This window comes from Carlito syrichta, unplaced genomic scaffold (assembly GCF_000164805.1).
Source record: "Carlito syrichta isolate Samal-C Ts95f unplaced genomic scaffold, Tarsius_syrichta-2.0.1 Scaffold301643, whole genome shotgun sequence".
Taxonomy (NCBI): Eukaryota; Metazoa; Chordata; class Mammalia; order Primates; family Tarsiidae; genus Carlito; species Carlito syrichta.
In genome coordinates this window covers 378,572-404,445 of record NW_007245739.1, presented here as the reverse complement: position 1 = coordinate 404,445, position 25,874 = coordinate 378,572, and the positions used below count along the sequence as shown (strand labels likewise).

General features: G+C 38.0%; 1 protein-coding gene across 1 annotated transcript in view; it reads right to left on the bottom strand.

Annotated features, from left to right (window-relative positions):
- The window catches only part of ERAP2 (endoplasmic reticulum aminopeptidase 2), a 40,113-nt gene extending 14,750 nt beyond the window's left edge, over positions 1-25,363 (bottom strand). The window contains exons 1-11 of the mRNA XM_008055045.2: positions 25,302-25,363; positions 21,931-22,625; positions 17,998-18,136; positions 14,462-14,596; positions 12,707-12,827; positions 10,300-10,454; positions 7,383-7,496; positions 6,259-6,390; positions 5,582-5,713; positions 2,046-2,114; positions 589-764 (exon numbers count right to left, since the gene is read on the bottom strand). Coding sequence (XP_008053236.1) covers positions 589-764; positions 2,046-2,114; positions 5,582-5,713; positions 6,259-6,390; positions 7,383-7,496; positions 10,300-10,454; positions 12,707-12,827; positions 14,462-14,596; positions 17,998-18,136; positions 21,931-22,505 — 1,748 coding nt within the window. The 5' untranslated portion in view covers positions 22,506-22,625; positions 25,302-25,363. The remainder of the gene's footprint in view (positions 1-588; positions 765-2,045; positions 2,115-5,581; positions 5,714-6,258; positions 6,391-7,382; positions 7,497-10,299; positions 10,455-12,706; positions 12,828-14,461; positions 14,597-17,997; positions 18,137-21,930; positions 22,626-25,301) is intronic.
- Positions 25,364-25,874: the final 511 nt, after the last annotated feature.

Here is a 25,874-nt window from a genome sequence, read left to right as displayed (position 1 = left end):
TCAGCAGTTTTTGACCAAAAACAGCATGATCCCCATGCCCCAACCTCCCTGTTCACCTGATCTCCACTCTGAGCAACTTTTGTTTGTTTCCCTGGATGAAAAAAACTCCTCAAAGGGAAACGTTTTGCCAATATGAGAAAGTGAAGCAAAAAATGGCAGAAACGCTAAAAGGTATCAAAATTGATGAGTTCAAAAATTGTTTTGAGTAGTGGGAAAAGCATCTCGATAGTTATATTGCATCAAACAGAAAGTACTTTGAAGGTAACTGGATTTTAAAATGTAGTAGTAAATACACTTTTTTAAAATAAATAAAGGCCAGGTTCTTTTGAGTACCCTTCATATAACTAACCACCCTTTGCATCAGAACTGAGGTTCTGAAGGCTACATGGAATCTGAGAATGGGGTTTCTGAAAAAGTAGCCTGGGCCAGCTGAAGCTTTTAAAATCTATTATCTAAACTAGTTTCAGTCTTTGATTCCTATGTAGAACTACCATCCTACAAAGTTACTAGAAGAACTGAGAGAAAGCTAACAAACTAATGAGCAAACTGAGATGAGGTAAGCTAGACCAAGAAAAGAAAAACAGCCACCTTTCCTGCAGGGACCTCCATTCAGGGTCCTCTTTGAAAACCCCCTTCAGGAAGCGCTCCTGTTGTAGTCTGAGTGAACGCCCGTCTTGTTTAACCACCACGAGGGGGATTCCTTTCTGGAGAGTCCACGTAGTCATCATCTCTTTGACCTCCACATTTTCCCCTAGAAATGTGAGCTGAAATGACAAGTGGCTTTGGTAACGCAGGAGAGAGGAGAGAATCCCAACAGAGATCAGAAGCTTCCATCTCCTTGGAAGCCAGAATCAATGCTTGGGGAAGAAAGAACTCAGGTGGGTCTCTCAGGAAAGGCAATCCAGGCAGCAGGATTAGCGCTGACTATGCCAGGGCTGCTCTCTGCAAATTGCCTGAATGAGGATATAGATGGGATTTTGCAGCGTTCACACGTGGCAAGAAAAGTCAGTGAGGAAGGAGTTGAGACAAAAGCCTCCTGCCCCCTTACAAAAATAAAATAAACAAAACAAACAAAAATCCCTCTACTGTAATAACCAGAATCCAGGAGGGGCGACTTAGAAGGGAAATTTCTGTCTTTAGGAAGCTTTAAATATTTCAACAGAACTTTTTATATCAACAGAGGTAGAGAGAATGGAAAACAAAACCTCTAGGTGTCATGCTTCTAGCACAGGTTTCTGACCACTGTATGATGCTGAATCTTCCTTTAGAAAACATAATTTAGGGGATCACCATGACTCCTTAATTAAAAGTTTGCCTTTATACCCACACAAGGACTTTTTCTTCCTCCTCTAGTTCTCTAATTTCCCAGAAGTAAGGAAAAAGAAAGTTATACATTCTATTTCCAAACCTAATAACACACATTTTTCAGTGCCTAAGGGATGCCAACACAGTAGTAACCACTCAAAAGAATTTTGATCTGAGATATTTTTAGCTAGTAGTGAATTTGTGGGAATGCTGAACTATAACAGCAAAAACACAGTAGCAGCAGCAGCATCTCCCTAAATAGCATGAGCATTTCCCCTTCAGTTAGCTTTGTTTCAAGGACAATTGGAAAGTCTCTCTCCAGTTTTTTGTTTATTTTTGCTTGTTTTTGAGTTGGAGTCTCACTCTGTCACCCACACTGGAATGCCATGGCATGATCCATGGTTCACTACAGCCTCAATCTCCTGGGTTCCGGCAATCTTCCTGTCTCAGTCTCCTGAGTAGCTGGGACTATAGGAGTGTGCTACCACACCCAGTTAACTTTTTAAAATTTTTTTGTAGACACGAGGTCTTGTTATGTTGCCCAGGCTGGTCTCAAACTCCTGGGCTCGAGAAATCCTCTTACCTCAGTCTCCCAAAGTGCTAGGATTACAAGCATGAACCACTGTGCCTGGCCTCTTCAGCTGTTTAAAGGGACAGGTGGGTGACTCTATGTGTCATATTCACTCCAGGGCAGCTTATTCCACAGATACCTTCCACTCTATAATTCTCTTTATACTTACCATGTTACTTGTCATCTTGGAATCAGAATAACAAACTCCTCCAGACATAAAATCACCTTCTACACAACTCTATAAAACAGGAAGAAAAAAGTACTGCCATGTACATACATTTTTTGTACGCACTGGTGGTTGGCTGAATATGCATATTAGACATGAATGCAGACATTTATTCGTATAGCTATATGAAGATATTCATGTAGACACAATGATGAGCATGAAAAAAAGGGCTATTTGCAGTGAGCTGGAAAAGAAATGCACAAAAGACTTTTTTTTGTTGTTTTGTGTACATACGAAGGGAGACCCCGCCCCCAAAAAACCACCAGAATATTTTGGAAGGTAAGCCCCTTGTTGATACTTAAGTTAAGCTTTCTTTGCTGAAAGTGTACTAGGAATCCATCAGTATCAGAGTAGCAGTTAGTGTTGTTTGAAGAGGCTGCTTTTGGCTTCAGTTAAATTTTTTTTTTTAGAATTTTTCAGCGTGTTTATCCATTTCATGATGAGTGATTTATGAAAGCACCTGCCCACACTGCACTGAGTATTCAGTAGTTTTTGACCAAAACCAGCATGACTCCCATGCCTATCCTCCCTAGTCACCTGATTTTGCCCTAAGCAAATTTTTTGTTTGTTTCTTTCCCCAGATGGAAACAAAAAACAACAGAAGCACTAAAAGGCATCAAAATTAACAAGTTTTTGAGCAGTAGTAAAAGCATCTCAATAGGTGTGTGCATTGAATGGAGAGAACTTTGAAGGTGACTGAAGTTTAAACATATAAGAATAAATACACATTTTTAAAAGAAATAAATTTTGGGGTTTTCTTTCCCGTGTGTGTGTGTGTGTGTGTGTGTGTGTGTGTGTGTGTGTGTGTAAAAATTTTCCTAAAGAAATTCAATGAGGTCAATAACTGTTTTAAGGAAGAATCACGTTGTTGAAGTTTCCATTCATGTCCTCTCTTTTGCCTGGGAAAATTCCTGTTTTACTTTTTCATTGTCCATTGTCTCTGGTTAGCATTTAGGCAACTCTGTCTAGAGTACTATTAACTTTCCCCTGTCACATTGCAAATTCCTTGACAATAAGGGAAACACCTTTGCTTACCTGGGTATCCAATTCTACAATGGCTGTCACAGTAGTATGTAGTGGAGGCTAAATACATTTTGAGCTAAACTGTAATGAAATGAGACCTAAGACAACTATCAACTTGGCAAATGACCCTTGAATAAAACCAGTTGTTAATGCTCTAAGGGGAACTGCAGATGAGAAAAAATTAAATACATATTAAGGCTCTCAAATGTTATTAAATGATGGCATGAAAAATAACAGCAAATAATTGTTTTGATACTTAAGTTGCTATTGACATGTTTTAGAAATTTATTTATGTGCCACAGTGAGAAGTAAGATATTTTCAGGAATTTATTATTTTCATGCTACAGAATCCTTTGGCATCAGAAGGGGGTTGGTTAGAACTTAGGACCATTAGAAGAAGGTTGATTGGGAACTTTTCTGATAACTAGGAGGTAGCTGTGATGTAATTGAAAGAATGAATATTGGACTTAGAGTCAGAAGACAATTTTAAGTGCTAGCTCCATCACCAACTTGGTGACCTTGGGCAAATCTCCTGCTTAGTATTAGCTTTCTCATCTATAAAAGTGGGGTAAAGATGTCTACTTTATCTTTTGAAATGGTTTAAGCATAATATGACCAAAAAATCACAGGAATCAGGAATCTTTACTACTGACCTAAAATAATCCTGCAATTTCTGGTCACATTTTCTTTTTAATCCTCCCATACCATCAGTTTGCACCAAATGACAGATTCTTCCTTGTTATAAATTGATGTTTATACACACACACACACACAGACACACACACCGAGGGAGAGGGAGAAAGAGATGGATAGAAGAGAGAAGTAACATGAAGTTTTTTGTTGAAAGGTTTGGGAGAAATTGTGGAGAAAGAGCATCTGGGTCATTGACAGGAGGTGACCAAAAAAGGGGTAGTAGGGAGCACTTTTAATAAGTATTACCAAGGACTGTGTATTTCAACCCATCTCATGATATTCAAGAAATTCAAGTAAAAATTTTGAGCTACTGTGAAAGAAGTTTTGATTGCTGAATTTTGTTTCTTTTTAAAAATTTAATTTAATTTAATTTTAAAGATACGGAGTACACTTCAGGATTAGGTAGCTAAGTGGTCATTGTACAGTTAAAGTTTGAGCCTCCCTTTGGTCCCCACTTTGCCTGGTTTGAGATCAGGTACTCTTATTGATGTGTTGCCCCGCTTCCTCACCTGGCAGTGTCCCGCTACTGCCAAACCCTGTCTTATAGTATTATAATCAATGTTCAGGGTCCACTTATATGTGAGAACATATGGTATTACGTTTTTTGTTTCTGTGATAGATCACTGAGTATGAATTTTGTTTCTTTAACCATAAGAGCACACTTAAATTGGACCACGGGTGCTTTATATGGATACAAAAATACCAACTGAGACAATGCTCATGAACTGAGCATTAAACTGTAAAGTGCTACACAAATATTGAGCAATATTATTACTGTACTTCAGGTTCTCACATCCTTATAAAAGGACAAAAGTGCCTTAAAAAAAGAAAGGGTCTCTTCTGTCTATAAGGGCTTAGGGTTTTTCTACCTGTAGGCATGAGTGCTCCCAGTTCAATAATTCTACAAAAAATTATTTTCTTTGCAGTTGAAAATATTAAATTATTTTAAAAATTATTATCATCTGTGTTGATTGAATGCTTTTTGCTTTGTCTTTCCTATTATCTGCATGAATCCCAAAGACAAAGAGATCATAAGTTCTTTAATCAATCATTAATATTAATCACTAGTGTAGAATCAACAGTATGCTAGATGCTATAGATATGATTTTTTTTCTTAAGCAAATTATTATTATTGAACTAATAAAAACAATAAAAGAGAGTATTACTGTATGGAACACATCATTAGTGCACTTCTAAGCATTTAGCAGAGACACAAACCAATGAGAGCTGGAGCAATCTGTAAGAAGGAAGTGAAATCTCAGTTGGGTCTTGAAAGATGGATAGCATTGGAAATTCTTGGAAAGTGGAAGGGTAGCGAGGGTACTAGAAATAAAAGTGCAATAATACAGAAATTGAGCAAGATTCCTCCTTAAGAGGGAGAAAATGCTTCACCCAGTTCTGGGGAAAAACGTTGAGCAGGGAAGAGATCAGTCTCAAAATATGGCAGAGAAGATTAGACGATATGGTAGAAATTATAGTTATTAAAGATTTTGGAATAAGAGGAGATAAACGTGTAGGATTAGCCATAGAAGGGAAACCAAAGAAAGGAAAGTCAAGTAATGAGACCCCGTGGCCCTCCTAGTGTGACGTCCTAGTCTAGTGATGTCAGGAGCAAAAGAAGACACTGCCATCTCTGGACCCTGACAGCCTAGCAAGCAGAATAAATAGTGTTGCCTGACGATATAACTATTTATAAACCTTCATAATTATCCTGTCACTTTTTAGACCTCACAACAATCTACTGTTACCAACACATGACTTACACTTGACAGACTGCCCCACAGATCATCATTCTTCGCATTTCTATAGCTGAACTTCTTTAAGTAGCTAATTAGACCTCTCTGGAATTTCTCCTCACTCAGAAAATCCTTGAGCATATTCAAAATACAAGCTCCCTAAAAAGACAGAGAGAGATAAAGCAAAAGTGGAGTTGGTATGATATGTTTTTAAAGAAAGCTTACATTTTATAGAATCTGTGATGTCTGAACAATGAATAGCAAATAAAAAATGAAGCAGGTAACAGCAACTGGCACCAATGGCATAAAATTGCTGATTTTGGTGTTTGTTTTTTGTTTTTTTTTTTGAGTTGGAGTCTCACTCCATCACTCAGACTGGAGTGCAGTGGCCACTCCCAGCCACCGCAGCCTTGACCTGCTGGGCTCCGGCGATCCTTCTGCCTCAGCCTTCCAAGTAGCTGGAACTGCAGGCCCGCGCTACCACACCCGGCTAATTTTTTTTTTTTTAATGTATTGTAGAGATGAGGTCTCGCCAAGTTGCCCAGGCGGGTCTCGAACCCGCAGGCTCAGGCAATCCACTCACCTCAGCCTCCCAAGGCATGGGATTACAGGCTGAGCCACCGAGCCCGGCTCTAAATTGCTGATTTATAGTCATTATATTTCTCCTGAAAACAGAGCTTCCCCCTGCACATAATATTTATGACCTTGTTGTAGGAAACCGCATCAAACATTTCCTGTATTTGAGTAGGAGTTTCTGCTGGCTTAGAGATAGGGCGAGATGAATTCAACGAATCTCTTGTAATTACTTCAAAACACACATTCAAAAAATCATCATCCTAGATGGGAGAAAAAAATAGTTTTAGTTTCTATTTGACACTCTAAAAGCAACAGAAAACATGTTAGGTTTAGTAAGATGTTCTTAGAGGTAAGAATTCTTGCAAGATGTTTTTTCCCTTTATATATTCCCTTTTCACCATTTTTCTGTTTTAGAAAGATATGAACCTAACACTCCTCCATACATTGTCTGAATGCTTACTTTGTACCAAGTCCTTGAGTCCAGAAATAAAAAATAATGATTTCCATTTAGTGAATACTTACTGTGTGCTAGGATTCATCATCTGAAATCCTTTCAATACCTCTGAAAGGGAGATGCAGTGTATATCTTTTATAAATGAGAACATATGAGGGTTTGGCACTAAACCAGTTGGTTTAAGTGGTTTAAACTGGCATACAGACAATAACAAGACCCTGATTTTGAATCTATGTCTGCTTGCATCTGTATTATACTGGGCTAAATGGATATCTAAAAGACCTAATTAACATTACTAACTACCTCTATATGTGGATTTGGGAAGTGTTCAGACCACTATATCCATCCAAAAAAAGATGTGCTTGAAGACATCCTTTCACACATTTTGAGGAAGCCAACAGGCCTTTTGGAAATGCTAGAGGAGTGTGCCCCCAATTATGTTCAATTCAGGTTACATACCAAGAACTCTGCACAGAACCTAGTAGCCAAGGTCACTGCCTTGTGAATGTACATGGACAGTAATGTTCTTTTCTCTCACCCCAGATACACAGCTGGATTTTTGTGCTAGTTTGCCCTTTCTGTCCACAAACTTTTGGGTGAGAGATTTATGCTGATTGTTTTCTAAAACCACCAATATTTTATCCAGTTCTGTGATCAGTTTTATATATCAAACAAAACACCGTATGTTCAAAACACACAACTTTATGGAGTTTTCTCTTTAAACTTCACTCCAAATTTTAATAGTAAATTGATGATTCTTAAGGGCATATGGTATGACACACAGAATCAAGAACTTACAAATTGCAGCTCTGGATACGTAGCATTCACAGAGATAAGTTCCATGTAATTTGCAAAACCCTCATTGAGCCAAATATCGTTCCACCATTCCATCGTAACCAGGTTGCCAAACCACTAGGAGGTAAAAACTGAATGTCGTTAGAAGTTTAACAAATAAATAAAAACAATTAGCTGTAGTAAAAAACTTCTTTTTTGAGAAATTACTAAGAGTTAAGGTATCTCCTTAATCTTTGCTGCCCCTTTCTGTCTGATTTTCCTTCTACTGATTTCCTTGCCTTCTCATTCCCACCACCGCATTTTTGCTTGCTTTCCATTTCTTTCTTCTGTGCCCTTAATGCCTCTGACTCTCCAACTATCATTCTACCTGCCCAACACTTTCTAGCCATTAGATTTAATATTAAGGAAGAAAATGAAACACTTTGTGGAGGGTAGTTTTTCTTTCTTGCATAATGAGAAAAATAACACTTTGTCTAGGAGATACGATGACAGAGTAAGGAGAAATATAAAACAAAATATTCTTGTTGAAGTCACCTTCTTATATTAAGTAGCAGGTACTGAGAAGACACAAAATAATTCATTTAGGACTCTAAGATTCTTACATAATAATAGTTATGAACAAATTTAGTTGTTATCCCCAGCCCCTGACTTACTCCTGGGAATTAACTTGGCTACTAGAAAGAATAAAGTTCTAAGATTAAAATATATATACACACAAAAATAAAAAGAATACATAGGAATAATCTAAATATTTACCCTTGACCTATATTTGATCACACATTTTAGATATTATTATTCTTTCATACACTTTTATGTTTTATTTCCTTAGTTAGCCTATATGTGCATCTAGTATATGTATGTTAAGATTGCAAATTCCAGAAAGACCAAAAGTTTAAACCAAGATTTTGACATTCAGACAAGCCTTGTTATAGTTATAGAACAGACAATTCTAGGACTGTAGCATCTAGAAACATTTTAGGCTCTATTCTTTTTCTGACAACCCTCAAATTATTTTGCAAGTGGGCACCGATCTTTCTAAGGGTATCCATGGGAAGGGAGAGGAAGTGTTTTATTAATTTGAGGATTGGTAAATATGAGAAGTACAGTTAACTGATTCTGGTTACTTCAACAGTTAGTAAGAATAGTTCATTCATTCATTCTGTAAATAACTACTGAGAACCTACTGTGTTTCTGGAACCATGCCATTAGTTAGAAATACAAAGGTATGTGTCATATAGCCACTGTCTCAGTACAAATGGTGGTAGTCAACCAGCAAACAATAAATACATCAAGCATTGTAGGTTCTTTCAATGTCTCTGTCAGAAGCAGAAGAGATTCTAGGAGGAAATAATCGGTTTTGCTAGGAGAGTATGTAGGACAGTTAGGAAGTGACTCGTCTTCTGAGCCTTGTAAAGGATCCTCAGGTATATGAAGTATCAGGTAGCAGGAGCAAAGGCACAGAGGGGTGACATGACCTGGTATGTTTGGAAATTGGTAGGTGGTCTTGGATGACCAAAGCTTAGGGTATAGGTAAGAGACAAGACTGGAGAAAAGTAAAGAGAGGCTTAGTCATGGGGACCTTGTATGCCACACTAAGGACTCTTGACTCAGCCAGTTGGCACTGAGGAGTACTTGCCAGGGTTATACACAGAGTGACAGGGTTATATGGGGAGACAAAATAGTCAAGGCAGAAATTCCAGTGCTGTCTGCTGCTTCTGCCCAAGACTTTACATCTTCATGGAACAGAAACTATTATAGGAAGGCCCAAAGGGAGCATGGAGCCTCAGAGGTAGAGCTCTCAGACCATTTCCCTACAAACATTGGGCAGAAAGATTAGAAATCCCTAGACTCAGTTAAGTGCTTTAGAGCTCCTGGTGACTAATGATCAAAACACCTAAAATAGGCCAGTGGGGAGATTCTGAACCAGACAGCCTGTATATTCTCAAAATGCAGTGCTGAGAATGGCTCTCTGTGCAACTTGGTACTGAGTTTATGGCTTAAAAAACAAAACAAAATAAAAACCTTATTATTATGGTTATGATAAAAGTTAAAATTTTTAAACAACAGATTTTACCAGCTTCTACAATGGAATGATATTTGCCCACACGGTGAAAGAGAATTTTCATGCCTTTAATAATTCACTAAATTACTGAGAGTTTTCAGAAAGGAAATAGAGTGAAAATAGTCTCTGATATCTATAGACCTAGTTTTACAGTTCTATATTTGTATGTAATATAATGTTGATAGATGGCCCTTGAATATCTTATTCTGCAAGAAATACTAGTCATGTAAGTACTTTTCATTATTGTCATTATTAATATCCAACACCTATCAAGACAGGCACAGATACCATCTTTATCTGTAATCTTCACAACAGTTTTATGAAGCAGGAGCTACTATTAACTTTACTTATAAATGGAGACACTGAACTTCAGAGAGTTGGGTAGCATGCCCAGGGTCAGCATTCCATGAGTACTTGACTTGAAATTTTTCATATGTCTATATAATCACAGGCTCCAACTGAAGAAACATCGATTTTGCCCTAGATTGAAGTACCAGAGTACTAGGGGGTATAAGGAGAAATTTTTTTAGTGCAAATATGTAATTGTAGGGTTTTCAGTTCTATGTGTCTCCATAGTTATCACCTTTCTCTTCCCAAAGAACATTTGAAGGTTTTGCTTCAAAGGGTTTTAGAGGATAAACTTAGAGACTGCTTCTTTTGTGGTAAAATTCCAGTATGAGTTCCGTAGTCTAGAGACTGAGTGCTCTGCTACTGGACATACTGTGCTGGGTTTGGTAATCTCTAAGTTCTCCTCTAAAAAGGAAATGATATAATTTATGCTGTCTTAGGAAGATTGGTGGTGTTCTACATAATGCTCTTTTGGACCAATACCAAGATAACATCATGAGTGCCAAGTACCTGATGTGCTAGTTCATGGGCTATGACTCTGGTGACCCATAGTTTATCGGAAGCAGAAGAGGCCTTGGGATCAAAAAGCAGTGACGTCTCTCTATATGTAATGAGGCCCCAATTCTCCATGGCTCCAGGCCCAAAGTCAGGAATAGCAATTAGGTCTAAGAAATAAGAACAACCATACTTGATCATTACGGAATATGTTATGATCCTTTCAGTTTATGTAGACAGACTTTCTGAAAATATCAAGAATGTCTTAACATTGACCTATCTTATAGTTACACAGAAAATAATCAGTCCCCATTATCAAGTGGTATAAATTCTACCAATTGAATTTTGCAGCTGAAGTAACCTACTGACATTTAATCTGAAAATGTTGAACTCTGAACATATTTTGGGTGCATTACTACCAAGAAAATAACTTCTTTAAAAGCAATCATGTTGTATTTTATATTAGTACTAATGAAAAACTTCAGAAATAAAAGTTATCAAATAATTTCTAATATGTTTGAGGTTCATCAAAACACATAGCAAACTAATTTCTAGGGAAAAAAAGAAAAACAAGATTTCAGTTTTGGGAGAACAACTTTTAGGAGCAATCCCTATAGTCAATATTTTAATTCATATTTCAAGCACATATGGCTTTTATTATGAGCAAGTGTCCCTGAAAGGCAGTAGAGGTAAAAAGCTCTGGGCATTGATTCTTTTTGACCTCAATTTCCTTTTCAACATTGATATTTCCTCTACCTCTTAAGGAAGACTTAGAAAAAAGTGCAATCTAATCATCTTTAAGCAGCCCAGGCAGAATGCATTAATTTATATTTATGTGTTTATATACATCTGCATGTACATCCTTTGCCAATAAATTCCCGTAGGTTAGAAAATTTCTGGCTAATATTTACTCTTGGAATTCTGCTAGTCCATTCTGGAAGATAATTTTTTTTTAAAGTTTGAAATGAACCAAGTCATTTGGCTTGTAATTACATTGTCTGGAGTTAATTAATACTGGTTAATTTCAATGGATAAAAACAAGTATTTGTAACACAATCAAAAACTAAATTAGCACTTATAAAACTAGTATTCATTAGCACTTCAAATGTGGAAATTTTTTTCTAAATTGCATTGATGACTTTATATTCGTTGAATTATTTTCCCATAGCCATTAGACATGTTTATATGTACTCTATTTTTCTTACACTGCATGCTTCTTTTCAGTTAGTTTTTTTAAAATGTTTCATATGATCTTCAAGGTTGTATTTCTTAGGAACAACATAAGATTGTTGATGGCTGTTATAGATCTTTTCTTGACTTTTGACCCAGAGAACAGCAATGAATTATGGGTAGTATATCCATACAAAAGAGTATATAGAACATGCACTACAATAATACAGTGAGATTCAGAAACTATAGAAATAAGTCCCTGGATATATCTTTTAATGGTGTCTCCCTCTTTTCTTTTCTTTTTTTTTTTTTTTTGCCTAAAACTGCATGCCAGTTGATGGTCCCTTTTAACTTCTCTAAGGAAAGTACATGGGAGTTTGGGTGAGAGAGGAGGAAAAACATAGTAAGGAATATATTCTAATATCCCAAAGGGGGGAAAAATGTTTTGTCACTATCAGGAACTTTAAGTACTAATCTATAGAAACTATGAAACTTTAGTCACGGTTTTTATATGCTCTGCAACATTCTAAAAGTCACATCTTTCAAATTTTATTTTACTTAAAGATGTGGGATAAAATTTAGGACACATCTTTTATTTTTTAAGATAGAATATTAAAACCGAGATAAACTATGAGTATCATTTCATGTAAAGACCACATCGAAATGTTCCTTCTAAATCTTTATTTTTAAATCTATGTCATAGTCTTCTTTTAACCTCAATGACCAACATAGATAACAGATTTAGGGATGGTTTTCGATTCTCTGTTTACACAAACTTTTGGCAACTTTCATAAAAGATTGCTGGTCTTGTACAAATATGGCATACAGATTGCTTCAGAAAATTTATTTATGTCTAATATATATATATATATATATATATATACACATGCACACACACATATATGTATACATATATGAAAACCCATAACCAAATCAATGCTGTTGGAGCATAGAAGAGGAGCAGGTAGGAAGTGTGTTTACTGCTCATAGAAGAGAATCATGATGGGAAGTGTTTCCCTCTCACTGAAGAGGAGCAAGGTGGGAAGTATATTTCCCGACATAGAAGAGGAGCATGATGGGAAGTGTTTCCCTCCCACAGAAGAGGAGCACAGTAGGAAGTGTGCTTCCTGCATATAGAGAGGAACATGATGGGAAATGTGTATCCCGCTCATAGAAAAGAAGCATGAGAGAAAAAAATCAAAGCAATATCTATGAGCAAAAAGAAAGATAATGATGTAGAGTTTGAACATACCCAGTTTGGGGAGTGGATAGTTGATATCAAAGTACTTCTCATAAAAATCAAGCAATTTCAGTGATGCCTCCAGAGCATAATGTGTTTGACTCCATTTGTCTGGGGATGCATAGACGGACACCTGGGAAATGTGGATCAGAAGAAGTGGTCTTTTAATGACAGCTCCTTGGCCTAATTCCATGTCTGATAACCCTCACACACAAATAAGAAAGTATCAAGATACCATTAAGCATGTTGTCAATAAGGATAAGAGCTTCTGTAAAATATTAAAGTAAAACTCAGTCTTAAAAGTTATAAACATCCCTGCTTCTCTGTTACAATCCATTCCCTAGATTGCATATGAAACTTTCAAGCTATATTAACCCACCATATCACGAGGGCCCACTTGAGTTCATCCCTTTGATAGATGTACTCTAGCTCTTGAGAATTAGCTTTCCAAAATGATGACCACAAACGCAATTCAAATAAAGCGTTTGTTCCTAGACCAATGTGGGAAAGTCCTGAAGAACTTACTGAATCCACCCTCTGTCAAGTTTGCTTTAAACTTGAAAATGTTCAAATATATGTTCAACAACTCCCATAAAGCAATTAGCTACCAAGTAGAAAAAACAGTATTAGATTCTCATTTTCTTGGCTTTCAAGTAGAGGGCTGCTTCCATTTCATGATCCATTTTTATGCTGTGAATTGACTGAAGACCCTTAGAACATTTATGCAGAAAATATGTAAGTAGCCACTTAAAACAAATTACCTGGCACTGTGCTAAAGGTTACATGTAAAATCTAATTTAATACTCACACCTACATTATCAAGTTGATGCTTTTATCTTCATTTTATAGATAAAGCAACAAAAACACACGGAGGTCAAGTAACTTGGACCAAATCACCCAGGTAGAAAGTTGTAGAGCTGGGATATGAATCCAAGGAGGCTGATAGGAGCCTGTTCCCTGAAGATAAGGGTCATCCTCCTCCCACACATCTATGTCTATGCATACACATATCTATGTGCAGAGATGCCATGATATGTACTTTCACAACTCACAATATATATCTACATATCCATAAGTATGATATGTATGTAAGTTGTAATAGTCAGTTTACACCATTGTTCATAAGCATTCTTTTAGGGTTCTTTGAAGACTTTTTAACATCTATCACTTGGTTCCTCAGGGAAAGGAGTTGTTTTTTATTTCTTTAGTGTCTCCGCTGATATTTTTAAAAACTTAACTACAAGATAATCATTGGGTATTGTAAGTTTTTGTAAACAACAAAGACTCTAAATATTATAAAGACCATCTTTCATTGAGGAAAAAAGTTATAGAAAACATGTGTCCTAAAATAAGATACTGATTAAAAAATCCTTATGGAGCTTCCATGAAATTACTAATATAATATTATAAAAATGACTTAATGGCATTCAAATTTTATAGTATATGATGATGAAAATTGGGTTAAAACAATATACTCTAGCTCTTGAGTATATAAATAATATACTGTGAAAAATATATTTCATATGCTGTTACTATGTACACCCACATATACTGATATACGTATAGAAAATATTTTGAAGACTTACTCTAATATTATCAGTAGTTATAGGTTGGTGATGGGATTATGGATAATTTTTAATTTCATTTCATTTTTTACCTTTTTTTGTAAAATGAGCATAATATTCTGATAACAAGGAAAAAACTTAAGAAAATAAAGGAAAACTCATTGTTTCCTAGATTATATAAAAAATTAGAACTCAGTCTCACCTTGACCCCTGATGAGGTTGTGCCACTCACAGGGGTGAAATCACAAACTATGTAGGCTACAAGGTATGTACTCATTTTGACAGTAGTTTCAAAGTGATCTTCCAAGAGGCCTCCTTCAAGTTCAATAGTCTTAACCTACAGTAAGGGAAAGGAATCAGTATCTGAAGACTGGAGTATTTCTCAAGCATACCTATAACTACAGCAAGTGAGTTAGAGGTAAGTGTGACAAGCTGAAGGGTGCTTGATGACCTTCTAGGAAGTCAATGGCCTCTCATAATACTCTGTGACCTCTCTTAGCTTTATTGCTTTTATCCCTGTACTCTCTTGAAGACACAATGCACCACTTTTGAGATCCCAAAAGCATAAAAATGCCAAATTTTATTTCATTGCTTGAAAGCACAGAAACATCTTAGGTGCTTCTATTTTCTGAAAATGCAATAATCTCCAACATTGGCATCAATTCAAGTTTTGAGGTTCTAAGTAAAAATACCAGAGAATGACCCCTTTCCCTTTGTTTGTCGTACAATAAATAAACCTCTGAGGTAGAAGAAAATGGGAAACAAAACTGTGCTAAATGCTTCACTTTATCTTTTAATACTCTCATTATGCAAGTATGAAATAGGTGTTATTTCTCAGGAAGGAAACAGGCTCATGCATGTCAACTAGATTGCCAGAGATCATACGACTAGATCAACTGCAGGACTAAGCTATGGATATGACCATGTGACTCCAAAGACGTTGCTCACCCTTTCACCAGCTTTGTGACAACTTGAGTCATAACCTTATTTTATCTTTGCTTCATTGATTCAGCAATGAAAGCAGTTAGGCCAAGAAGGTCATTAGTAATTTAAGCTTCTGCCCATCTCCTGAGGAAGCAGAAACTTTTCAGCCTACAGTCTGATCAGCTGCATCCATCAAGTTCACTGGGTAATTATGAATTCTGTCTTCATTTGGTCTGGGCAACTTGCCTTAGAAAGGGTCTCCACCATGGTACAATGTCCCAAAATACTGAATGGATATAGTTCCAATAATTTGAAAATACCACTTTCTTCAAACTGGTCACAGTTCTCAAACTAGCACTTCCTGACCCCCATTCCTGTCCAGTTTTAGAGTGTCAGGCTCATAATGACGTTAACCATGGCTTATTAAGCGTGTTTGATGTGTTGGGTGAGATTCTACTTTGCTTTAGTGAAAGAAAATAGCTTGAAGCATGACTATAAACTGCCTGACTCACTTAAATGGCAAATGTTTGTGCTTTGAAACTCTATAGAACCTAATTCCACTGGATTCTATTTAAAATGTATTTCTAAGTTCCAATAAAAAAGAAGGCATCGACCAAAAATTCTAAGAAGGGTAGAAGTATATAGAGAGCTGTAATTTTTAAGTCTAGTCAGCAAATTAATTTTGCCCAGCAATCTCTTTTTCTAGGAAATGGATTCAACCTGAGTTCTATGGCTATACTTCCAGCAGAGGAGAAGCTGTCTTAGGGTGGGGCCAGAGAGGCAGAGTATGACTGGTTTTCTGGCCAAACTCTGCAGCAAAACCATTGAGTCAAGTGTGTGGAGGGGTGTGAGGAGGAGGGGAAAGGCTGTGGGACTATGGGGAAATGAGAGTCTGGGTTGCTAGAGAGCTGGTGGCAGAGAGGGTTGGGTAGATTAACATTGCCTTAAATGGAAGTGTGTGGAGTATTAGCACAAGTTCTTCCAGGATGGTGGTGTAAATTCCAAGTACAAAACACTCAATGCTGGACAAGGATTTATCTGTTTTCTCTGTGCTCCCTTAAAGAATGAAGGAGACAAAGAAATGTCCTGAAGTTATGCCACCTCTACTAGTGTTCCCTTCCCTTCAATTCTGTCTTCTTAACTGAGGAAATTGAGCACTTAGTGTGTGTTTCTTCTTTCCACCAATCCGTAAGTTATCCATCTTAGGTGCTGAAACAATTATTCAGAGAGTGTGATTGTAGCATTACTTCAATCCTTTTTTGGCTATCCATGAAAGCCTGGGTTGATCACATTAAGAAAGTTAAACCAGTATTTGCTAAGAGGGGTATAATTCAAAGAGCTGCTCTAGTCACCTGGGCAATGCGGAGAATCAAGGATTGCAGGAAATCTTTTCAGAGTGTTTGCTTATTTTTACTTAAATATGGGAAACTACTGGAGGTTTCCAAAAACATGAATTCTAAATTCCTGTATAATAACAATAATAGTAAATAGTAAATTTACGTTTGTATCAAATTTTAATGAAAAGGCCTTACAAACTGTATTTTTACTTTACCCTCCATGATTATTGAGATAAAAGATTATATTAATAAAAAACTATAAGCAAAAGAGCAATAATGGTAAAATGCCCTGAAATGAACATGCTGTTGGAAGGAAGACCTGGAGTTAAGGTAGCAGATCATTGTTACTTGAAAATAAAAGGGCTAGTTAAATGGCCAGCTGTTACAATCATGGAAGAACTGTGAGCAATGGATCTCAGGGAGGGTTGTCACTTTTTCCCTTGTTCTGCTCTGCCTATATTTCAGAGCAAATATCTTTTTCCAGCATTAAACAGGAATCTTGGGAAATGCAGTGTCTAGATTTTAGACTCACATCTTCCCTGCATCTGCGAGGCTAGCCCTGTGCAGGGCAGAGAGGAAAATGTAGGGAGGGCCACTTGCTGGCTACAGGTGACCTGCTGCTTCCTGTGCCACTCACCTTTCTGAAGCACTGTCAGGAGAGCCGCTATTTTTGTCCTACTTTCCAAGCAGCAATGAGGAAATATTTTACATTTTATTCAACCACACAAATGGCAAGCACATCATTAGTGAGGATATATCAGATGAGGCAAAGGGCCTACTGTGTCTTTCAGAGTCTCTGCATTTTGGGGGCTAATATGAGCCAAATCAGAGTGTCCAAAGGTCTCTTTGAATTAAAAATTATAACAAAAAAACCTGTATAACCGCAATACATAACTTTCATAAATAATTTTAAGAACTACCTGTGGAATTTAAATACAGAGGGGGGGAGGGGGATTTCTAAGTTCCATCACTGACTCCTAGACCTGAATTTCCTGTGGTATGGCCAGGCAGAATGCATTAGACCCTTGCCACTGCAAATGTTGTCCTTGGACAAACAGCAGGGGCATCACTTGGGAACTTGTTAGAAAGGCAGAATTTCGAGCTTTGCCCTAAGACCTACTGATCAGAATCTAAATTTTAACAAGATCCTTAGACAATATGTCTGAACGCTGAAGTTTGAGAAGTATTCCTTTAGGTGATTCTGAATTTCATCCCTGTTGACATAACACTGGTTTAAAAGAACACTGTTTCCATATGAACACAAATAAAATATAAATCATTTTGCTTGAAAAAAAGAAAGCTCCTTGTGTAATAAAATGATATAATAGTCTAGAAGGATTGAGGTAATTACATAATCTCTAGCTGGATAAAAACTAATGACAAATTCTGAAAGCAAAGGAAATATTTCCTTAAACAAAAATAAAAACTAAGGCTCAACTTGAAAATGATTTTTCAAAGTTTCTGAAAGTGGAAATACCTTTGGCATGTTGGATAGTGCGATGTGCCTGCTCTCTCTCCTAATCTTGATTGAAAAGTTGGCTTTGAACAATGGCTCATCAAAGCAAGGGAAAGCCACACGTGCCTGGGTTGGTTCAAAATCCGTTACAGCAATTATTCTGTGGAAGAGACCCATTCCCGGTCAGAACACACAGGTGAAACCAAGAAGAGAAATGAACTTGAATCTATAGCAAACAGCTTATCAAAACTGGCGGTGATACATTTGATTTTTCAAACAGTGATTTTCATGAATCTCAACTTTCACTTTGAAGAAAATGAGGGTAAAATCTTATTCAGTAGCTGCCAGTCATGAGCAATGCCTTGTGCTGGGAACTCTACTTACATTATTTTCTTCACATTCATGTCAGACAAGGATATTGAAGTTCGGAGAACATGAGTGATCTTACCAGGATCCTTAGTTAGTCAACAGCTGAGATAGGATGCAGGCCATTAACTTGACTTCAAATTTGACTAGGAAATGAATAGTTCAGTACCGTCTCTAAACCTGGAGGCTTCAATCAGACATTTGAATAACAGCATATATGAGTGATGTCCTAGGATGTGTTCCCAGGAAGTGGATCTTCATTTATTAAGAACATGCCGCCAGAAGAAACAGGTAAGAAAGTGAGGGAATGAGGACAGGGAAGAGGGACAAGCCAGGCAAGGGTGCAGTATCAGGAAAAATGCCAGCTTCAGGGAGCTCTGGGATGGAAACTACACCTTCTAGGGTACCGCACTAACTTTCTTTAGACTTTAAGCTTCAATTAATAAGTGAATCTGGGTGGCAGATTTTGATTGGAGGAGGAGAAAAGACTAGCTCAAATGAGAGGAGACCAGGAAAGCAAAAAAGAGGAGCTGTCAGGATATTTTACCACAGCTTACTTTATTTTTATGACAAATACTGGAAAAATGAGACTAGGAATTTCGGTGTCACTTGTAGCCTCGGGGTTTTCTTTGGATTTGGTAGCAGGTACTGCAAATATAAAGGAATTTCAAGTCCCTGGAGTAATTTTCACCACTGTGGAATTTGGGTTGTAATAAGTCTATATTGACATAGAAATAAAAAACTGAGACTTTTCTTTGCTATTTACATGATTAATTTTAACTTCACATGGGAAGTAGTCATTTTCTGTTCTTCAAAAGCACTATTGTCAACTGAAATATTTGCATATTTTAAATAAAGGATGAGTGAGAAAGTGACAGAGAGAGAGAGAAAGGGAGACAAAGAAAGAGAGATCCATAAAATTCAATTCACATTGTGCAGCACATGACCCTGTATGTCAGACCTACTAGGTGACTGAGTATGAAGAGAACTGGCAAATTAAGCATATAAAGGGTCAGAAATAGCCTGCAATTAATCATGAGAGACATGGTGAAAAGTCCTCCAGGTCTTACTCCAAATATCTCCCCCGCTAATCTCTCATAGATCCCAAAATAGTATCCCTAAAATATATGTGCTTTGGATAGGGCCTTTGTCACTTGAAAAAATGGGGTTGGGAGCCCTCACTGCTCATGTAGTGCTTTATTGAGAAGGAGCTGATACTTCCTCTATCCAATGCTGTGTTGGTCCTGAGAACAGGCCCCTGAGGATTGAGGCTGCAATTTGGGAAAGTGTCATCAAGAGGCGGAGGAGAGAGATGGGCCGGGGGAAAAGTTGTGCTGAGTGGATGGCTGAGGGTTGTGGAATGGACACCTGAGGACCAGCACTGAGGCCCAGCGGGCAGGGGAACATCAGACTTGAGGAAGGGAAGAGCAGTATGTAGTAGACACTGCTAGTTGCCTATCCGATATCCATTCCCCTTCTGCAGTTCCAATGGGATTCTGATTTTCAGGAGGGCAATGAGACCAAATAAAGGAGCTACTTCTTCGGTCTTCCTTGTGACTGACTGGTGGGACATGTAACTCATTCTGGCCTAGTTGAAGTCATTGGTGGGAAAACTTTGTAAAGAGGGTCAGACTCAGCTGGAAGGTTTATTTTGGTCTTTTTCTCTCCTCTCTGCCCCCCATTCTTCCTGCCTGGAATGTGGACTTGATGCCCAGAGGTGCAGCAATCATCTTGGAGCATTAGGAAGAAAGCCATTAGCAGAAGGACAGAAAGAGCCTGGGTCCTGGGTGACAATGAAGAGCTCTATAGCAAACCTGAGTTGTCCTACTTCTAGACTTCCTGTTGAATTATGAAAATACACCCCTGTGTGGCTAACCCACCAAATCTGGGTTTCTCTAGCAGACAACTGAACATGTTATGCTTAGTCTAAAACTACCTCCATACATATTTTAAGTTCAGCCTAAAGGCTTCTCAGCATATAGTAAACTGTAACCTAACTGAATGTGTCAACAGACTAGAACCTATTCTTGTGCCAGTCGCTGAGTTTCAACCAATCAAAAGACGACTAACTATTCAAACTGTGTTCAAATAAGGCAAATGCCAAGTGGTAACCAAGCCAGCCATTTCTGTACCTCACTTTTGTTTTTCGTACATTACTTTCCTTTTTCTATCCATAAATCTTCAGTCTCAGAGCAGGACCAGGGTCTCTCTGAGCCTGTTCTGGTTGGGGCTGCCCAGTTTGGAAATCGTTCTTTGCACAATTAAACTCTGTTATATTTGATTTGTCTAAGATTTTTTCTTTTAAAAATGCAACTGGTAAAAGATGGGATAGCCAGACATCTCTTACCTCCCAGATGTATCCTGGCCCTGGAAACCAATCATTCACTCTATGAGGCATCTTTGATTCTTCTCTTTCTGTCTCCTCATATAACCAATATGGCAGCAATCTCTGCTGTTATACCCTCCAAAATAACTGCCAACTTTAATCACTTCACTCTTTAAGCACTGCCACTAGCCTTGCCCAAATCATCGTGACTTCTTACCTGAACTACTGTAATGCCCTTCCACATGATTATACTGCTTCTACTTTTTTTCTCTATAACATTCCCTTGTCATAGACATTATCTTTATAAAGCACACATTAGATCAGAACTTTCTAATGACCTCTCATTGCACCCAAGAAAAAGTGTAAACTCCTTACAAGAGGCTACAAGGCTCTACATGATCTTATCTTTCTTCCTTTGGTTCAGTCTTCTCAGCCCACACTGGCCTTCTTTTCTCAATCAGTCCCATCTTAGAGCATTTGCACTTGCCCTAAGATGTCCTGATAATGGTGTCTTATAGAGAAAAAAATTCAAGTCTCAGTTTAAGTGCATTTCCTCAGCAAATACTTCCCTGCCCACTTATCTAAATTAGCCTCAATCCTAGCTACACTCTCTTGTAATCATAGCACCTTGTTTTATTTCCTTTGTAAAACTTATCACTTGCTTCACCCATTTCATTCATTTTCTTGTCCTGGTTATCTCTCCATCATATCACACCATGATATATGCAGTGCTAAGCACAGTGCCTGGCACACAGCACGTGCTCAGTGAATGTGAGTTGACCAAATAGTCCATATTTACCAGTTCTTCAAATAGATTTGTTCCTTGTTCCTATCTCTTAGATTTGAGATGTGCCATCTGCTGGGCACTATACACTCTCTCACTTTCTCTCTTCCAATCCCAGTCTCACTTACATTTCCTTTTGATTCCAGATCAAAATTCACCTCTTTTGAGAAGCCTTCCCTATTTCAGCCTTCTCTGTGCTGTCCATCATTTTCCCTAGCATATAAGCATGTCTGTCTTATCACAGTCATATACTGGCCTCTACTCCTAGTTGTCTCTCTCCAGCTGTTTATACCTCTGTATCCTGTCTTCCCATCTCTATTGTGGTTTCCTTAAGGAATGGTAGACCTTTTCTTTCATTGAGCTTCCCACAGTTTATTGGATTATCATAATTGATTGCTGAAGCATGCTCCTGGCAAAGAGATGTAACCCATAAGGAAAATATCACAAGAGACTGTAAATAGCCTGACCATGGACTTACCTTGTTTCACCACCCAGAGTTCTGTATGTACTTTTGTAAAACCCTTCAAAGCCATCTGCTAACTTGGCCTGGAAGTCAATAGTCACATAGTATTTCAGATCAGACATGAGTTTCTCTGGAACCAGCAGTGCAATTTGTTGATGAGCAGGATAACTCAAAACATTCAGCTTTTTTCCTGGTTTCATGTATCTCGAATCTTCCTCTGACTGGAGGGTGGCATTCATGATTTCAAGATCTTTGCTGTGCAAGACGACAAATTGGGTGGCATCTCTGACCAAGACCTCAATCTTCTCAGATGCAACAAAGTCCAGAGAGGTGAGATTTGGGTGGACAAAGAGGTCGTAGTGGAGGGGAATGACCATGTTGGGGAGCCTTAGCTCCTGCCAAGGAAATGGTTCCCCATTGGTGGCTACTGGGAAACCCCCAGAATTCTTACTGAACTGATAACTTGATGGTTTTGAGAACTGAGAACAAATACATATTCTGGGCAAGATGACTGCTAAGCAGTACAATCCTATGTGAATATTAAACATTGGTTTTCTGTGTGAATTAACCATTGCAGAAGAATGGAACATGAAGTCTATCCTCTAGAAGACAGGTACATATCCAGGCTAATCTCACAGTTCTTCATAACTGCATTGGCACCAATTATGTCACACAGGACCTGAACAATATTTTCAATAAATGAATTTAATCTAGAATAAAAAAACATTCACAGCATGAAGAAAAAGATTTCAGGTTACCAATAAAACCTTAGAATATCAAAAAGATGTAATACAAGTGGGGGAAACCTGCTCTCTGTCAAAATTAGGCAACTATTCACAAAACAAAGTCGAAATTAAGCTATCATCTGGTCAGTACAGATGAAAATCCTCTAGAGTTCAAACAAAAGGACCTTACCTTAAAAATGTGGGTAATGAATCTCCTTTGCATTTCCATGCAATGAGCAGAGGGAAGGTGTGTAAATTCATTGCATTTTGAATGTTTTTAACACTTGGTTACATCTTTAAGTTATTTGTTTTTGTTTTTGCTTTTAAAGAGATGGGGTCTCACTATGTTACTCAGACTGGCCCTGAACTCCTAGGCTCAAGATATCCTGTGGCCTCAGCCTTCTGAGTAGCTGAGATTACAGACACCCTTGTACGGTTGCAACATTTCAAGAGTATGCCTGAGCCTGCAGTTTCGAGACCAGTCTGGGCAACTTGGTGAGACCTCGTCTCTACAATAAATAAATAAATAAAAATTAGCCAGGTGTGGTAGCGTGCCCCTTTAGTTCCGGCTACTTGGAAGGCTGAGGCAGAAAGGATCGCTGGAGCCCAGCAGGTTGACGCTGGGGTGGCCGTGAGCGTGCCACTGCACTCCAACCTGGGCAATGGAGTGAGATTCCAACTCAAAAAAAAGGAGTATGCCTAGATATGTGAAAGAAAACTGTTCAGGATGTCCCTATTTTGTCCTAATAAGTCACAAATACCAGATATTATTATTTCTATTATTAATGGCATTGAACTTCACCTCTTTCAATAAGCAGATCATCTGAATGACTTTATTGTATGGCTACTGGTATAAAAGTTGTTGGTCCAGATAGGTGTTATCTTCAGCCTGTTTACAATATATCAGAAGCCATGGAAATAAAATTTATGTGTATAATATCAAGCTGAGAATATTTTTTAAATTGTTTTGATCCTCTTCCCTTTACACCACTTTTGAAAATACAATTAAACCAGACTTAATTTACTACCATCGCAAAAAGCACTAAGACTGTTTCTTCCTATTAGAAGAGTAAAGCTACAGAATGTATAAAATTAGGACAAACAGTGTAGTTAACTTAGGTGATTCAACTCTGTCTCCCAACCTGCCTCTACTTTCTACTCCAACTTAAACCCATGAGTGGTTTTCTTTTTCTTCTTTTTTTCATTATCATTAACAAGTTCTGCAGAATTAATTATCCAAACAATTGTCTCAATTTTCTAATTTGCAATATTATACAGATAACAGATATTGCTAAAAAAAACAAAAAATAAAATAATGTTAAATAATGACACTTCCTTTTAAACACTGTTTCCAGAACTTCTGATAAATGAAATCATAATTGGTCTATTAGCTTGAATTTCAGAGGATTTAAAAAAAAAAGAGTGGCTTATGCTTTAGGTCCAAGAATTTGGAATCAGAGTGCCCCGAGTCCAAAGCTAGCTCCACCAAACTTACCTGTGTGATCTTGGGCAAAGTTTCTGAGGTTTGGAGCATCATTTTTTTCATCTTTAGAACAGTTTAGGGGCTGGATGTGGTGGCTCACACCTGTAAACTCAGCATTTTGGGAGGGTGAGGGGGAGGATCACTTGAGACTAGGAATATGAGACCAGCCTGGACAACAGAGTAAGACCTTGCCTCTACGCAAAATACAAAAAATTAGCTGGGTGCAAGGGTGCATGCCTGTAGTCCCAGCTACTCTAGTGACAGAGGCAGAAAGAATGCCTGAGCCAGGAGGTTGAGGCTGCAGTAAGCCATGATTGTGACACTGCACTCCATCCTGGGCAACAGAGTAAGACTCTGACTCAAAAAATACTTAAATACATAAATAAAACAGTATGATAATTATGCTTTCCTCATGTTGTTAGTATTAAATGAAATAATTCGTGTGAAGAAGCTGGTATGCACAGCAACCAGCACACAGAAAGCACGTAATGAGTGTTGGATATTAAATTATTATCAGGTTTATGACTTGCATTCTGTGGCCTAAATGAAGGAGTAGTTCGGCCTCCACTTGTAACAAATACTCCCAGAGAAGAGTGAACTTGACTGATAAAAGTAGAGAGAAGAGCTCCCAGGCTGGTGTCAGGCTCCTGGCCTCAAGTGGTCCTCCCAGGTCAGCTTCCTGGGTAGCTGGGATTATAGGCACAGGCCATGGCTTCTAGGCTGGAACAAGTAAGGATTTTAAAGCCCACCTAGTACAAATCCCCAGCATTCAGACAAAGAAACTGAGAATGAGCGACTTTCCCAAATTCACACAGGAAGTTTGGAGCAAAATCAGGACTAAAATGCAGCTCTTCGATCCTTGGTCTCATGGATTTTTCATTGCACTGCACTGTACCTTAAATGGCATAGCAGGGAACAAAACATCCTGGGATTGGAGGAGCAAGAATTGCCTCGAACATTTGAGAAAGACTACATGATCTCGGAAAGAGAATGAGTCAGCTCAGCAGAAAGAGCCTTAGCACAAGCCCCAGCCTCAACTGTACATACTTTTCAGTACAGCAGAGCAGATTCACCCCCTCACCTCAGAGCCTCACCTTCAATTATAAAAACACTTCAGCACAGCAGCTCTAAAAAATACTGATTTTAAGACAAACCCAAGAGAAATATTAGTATGTTACCTTAATCCACGCTGTTGCAGATGTGAAGGGAGGGGCATTTATTTCTGCTTTCACTTTCTATTCTAAGGTTCAGAACATTGAGTACTTCCTGATCACAGAGCTGGTTCGTTCAGTTCACATAGGTATGAATGATTCTTAGGACAAAAGTTTTATTTTAAGAAGGGCAAAAAACTTTCTGTAGAATGCACCAAAAAGTAGCTTCAGAATAGAAGTCAACCCAGTGGCTGCAGTTCAGGCTGTTTTATCTCCACATCCCCTTATCCCCAAGTGTAAAGCCTTCAGAACCTAGTTTATGTTTTCTAGTAGCAAGTTATGTTAAGATTCGATCTGAAATTTCTCATTGTGCTGCGTCCTTAGTGCTATGAAATCTGACTTCTGTCCATCCCCCCCCAAAAGTAACTCCAGGGTTACCAATGACCTCTCGGTCAGCTTTTATGACCTTGATCAGGGATGATTATCCTCGGCTTTCTGTGTCTGTAACTTCTTCTCTTTATCTGCCCGGTTGAGTTGGTTTCTACTTCCTTTTTTTTTGAGTTGGAGTCTCACTCTGTCGCCCAGACTGGAGTGCAGTGG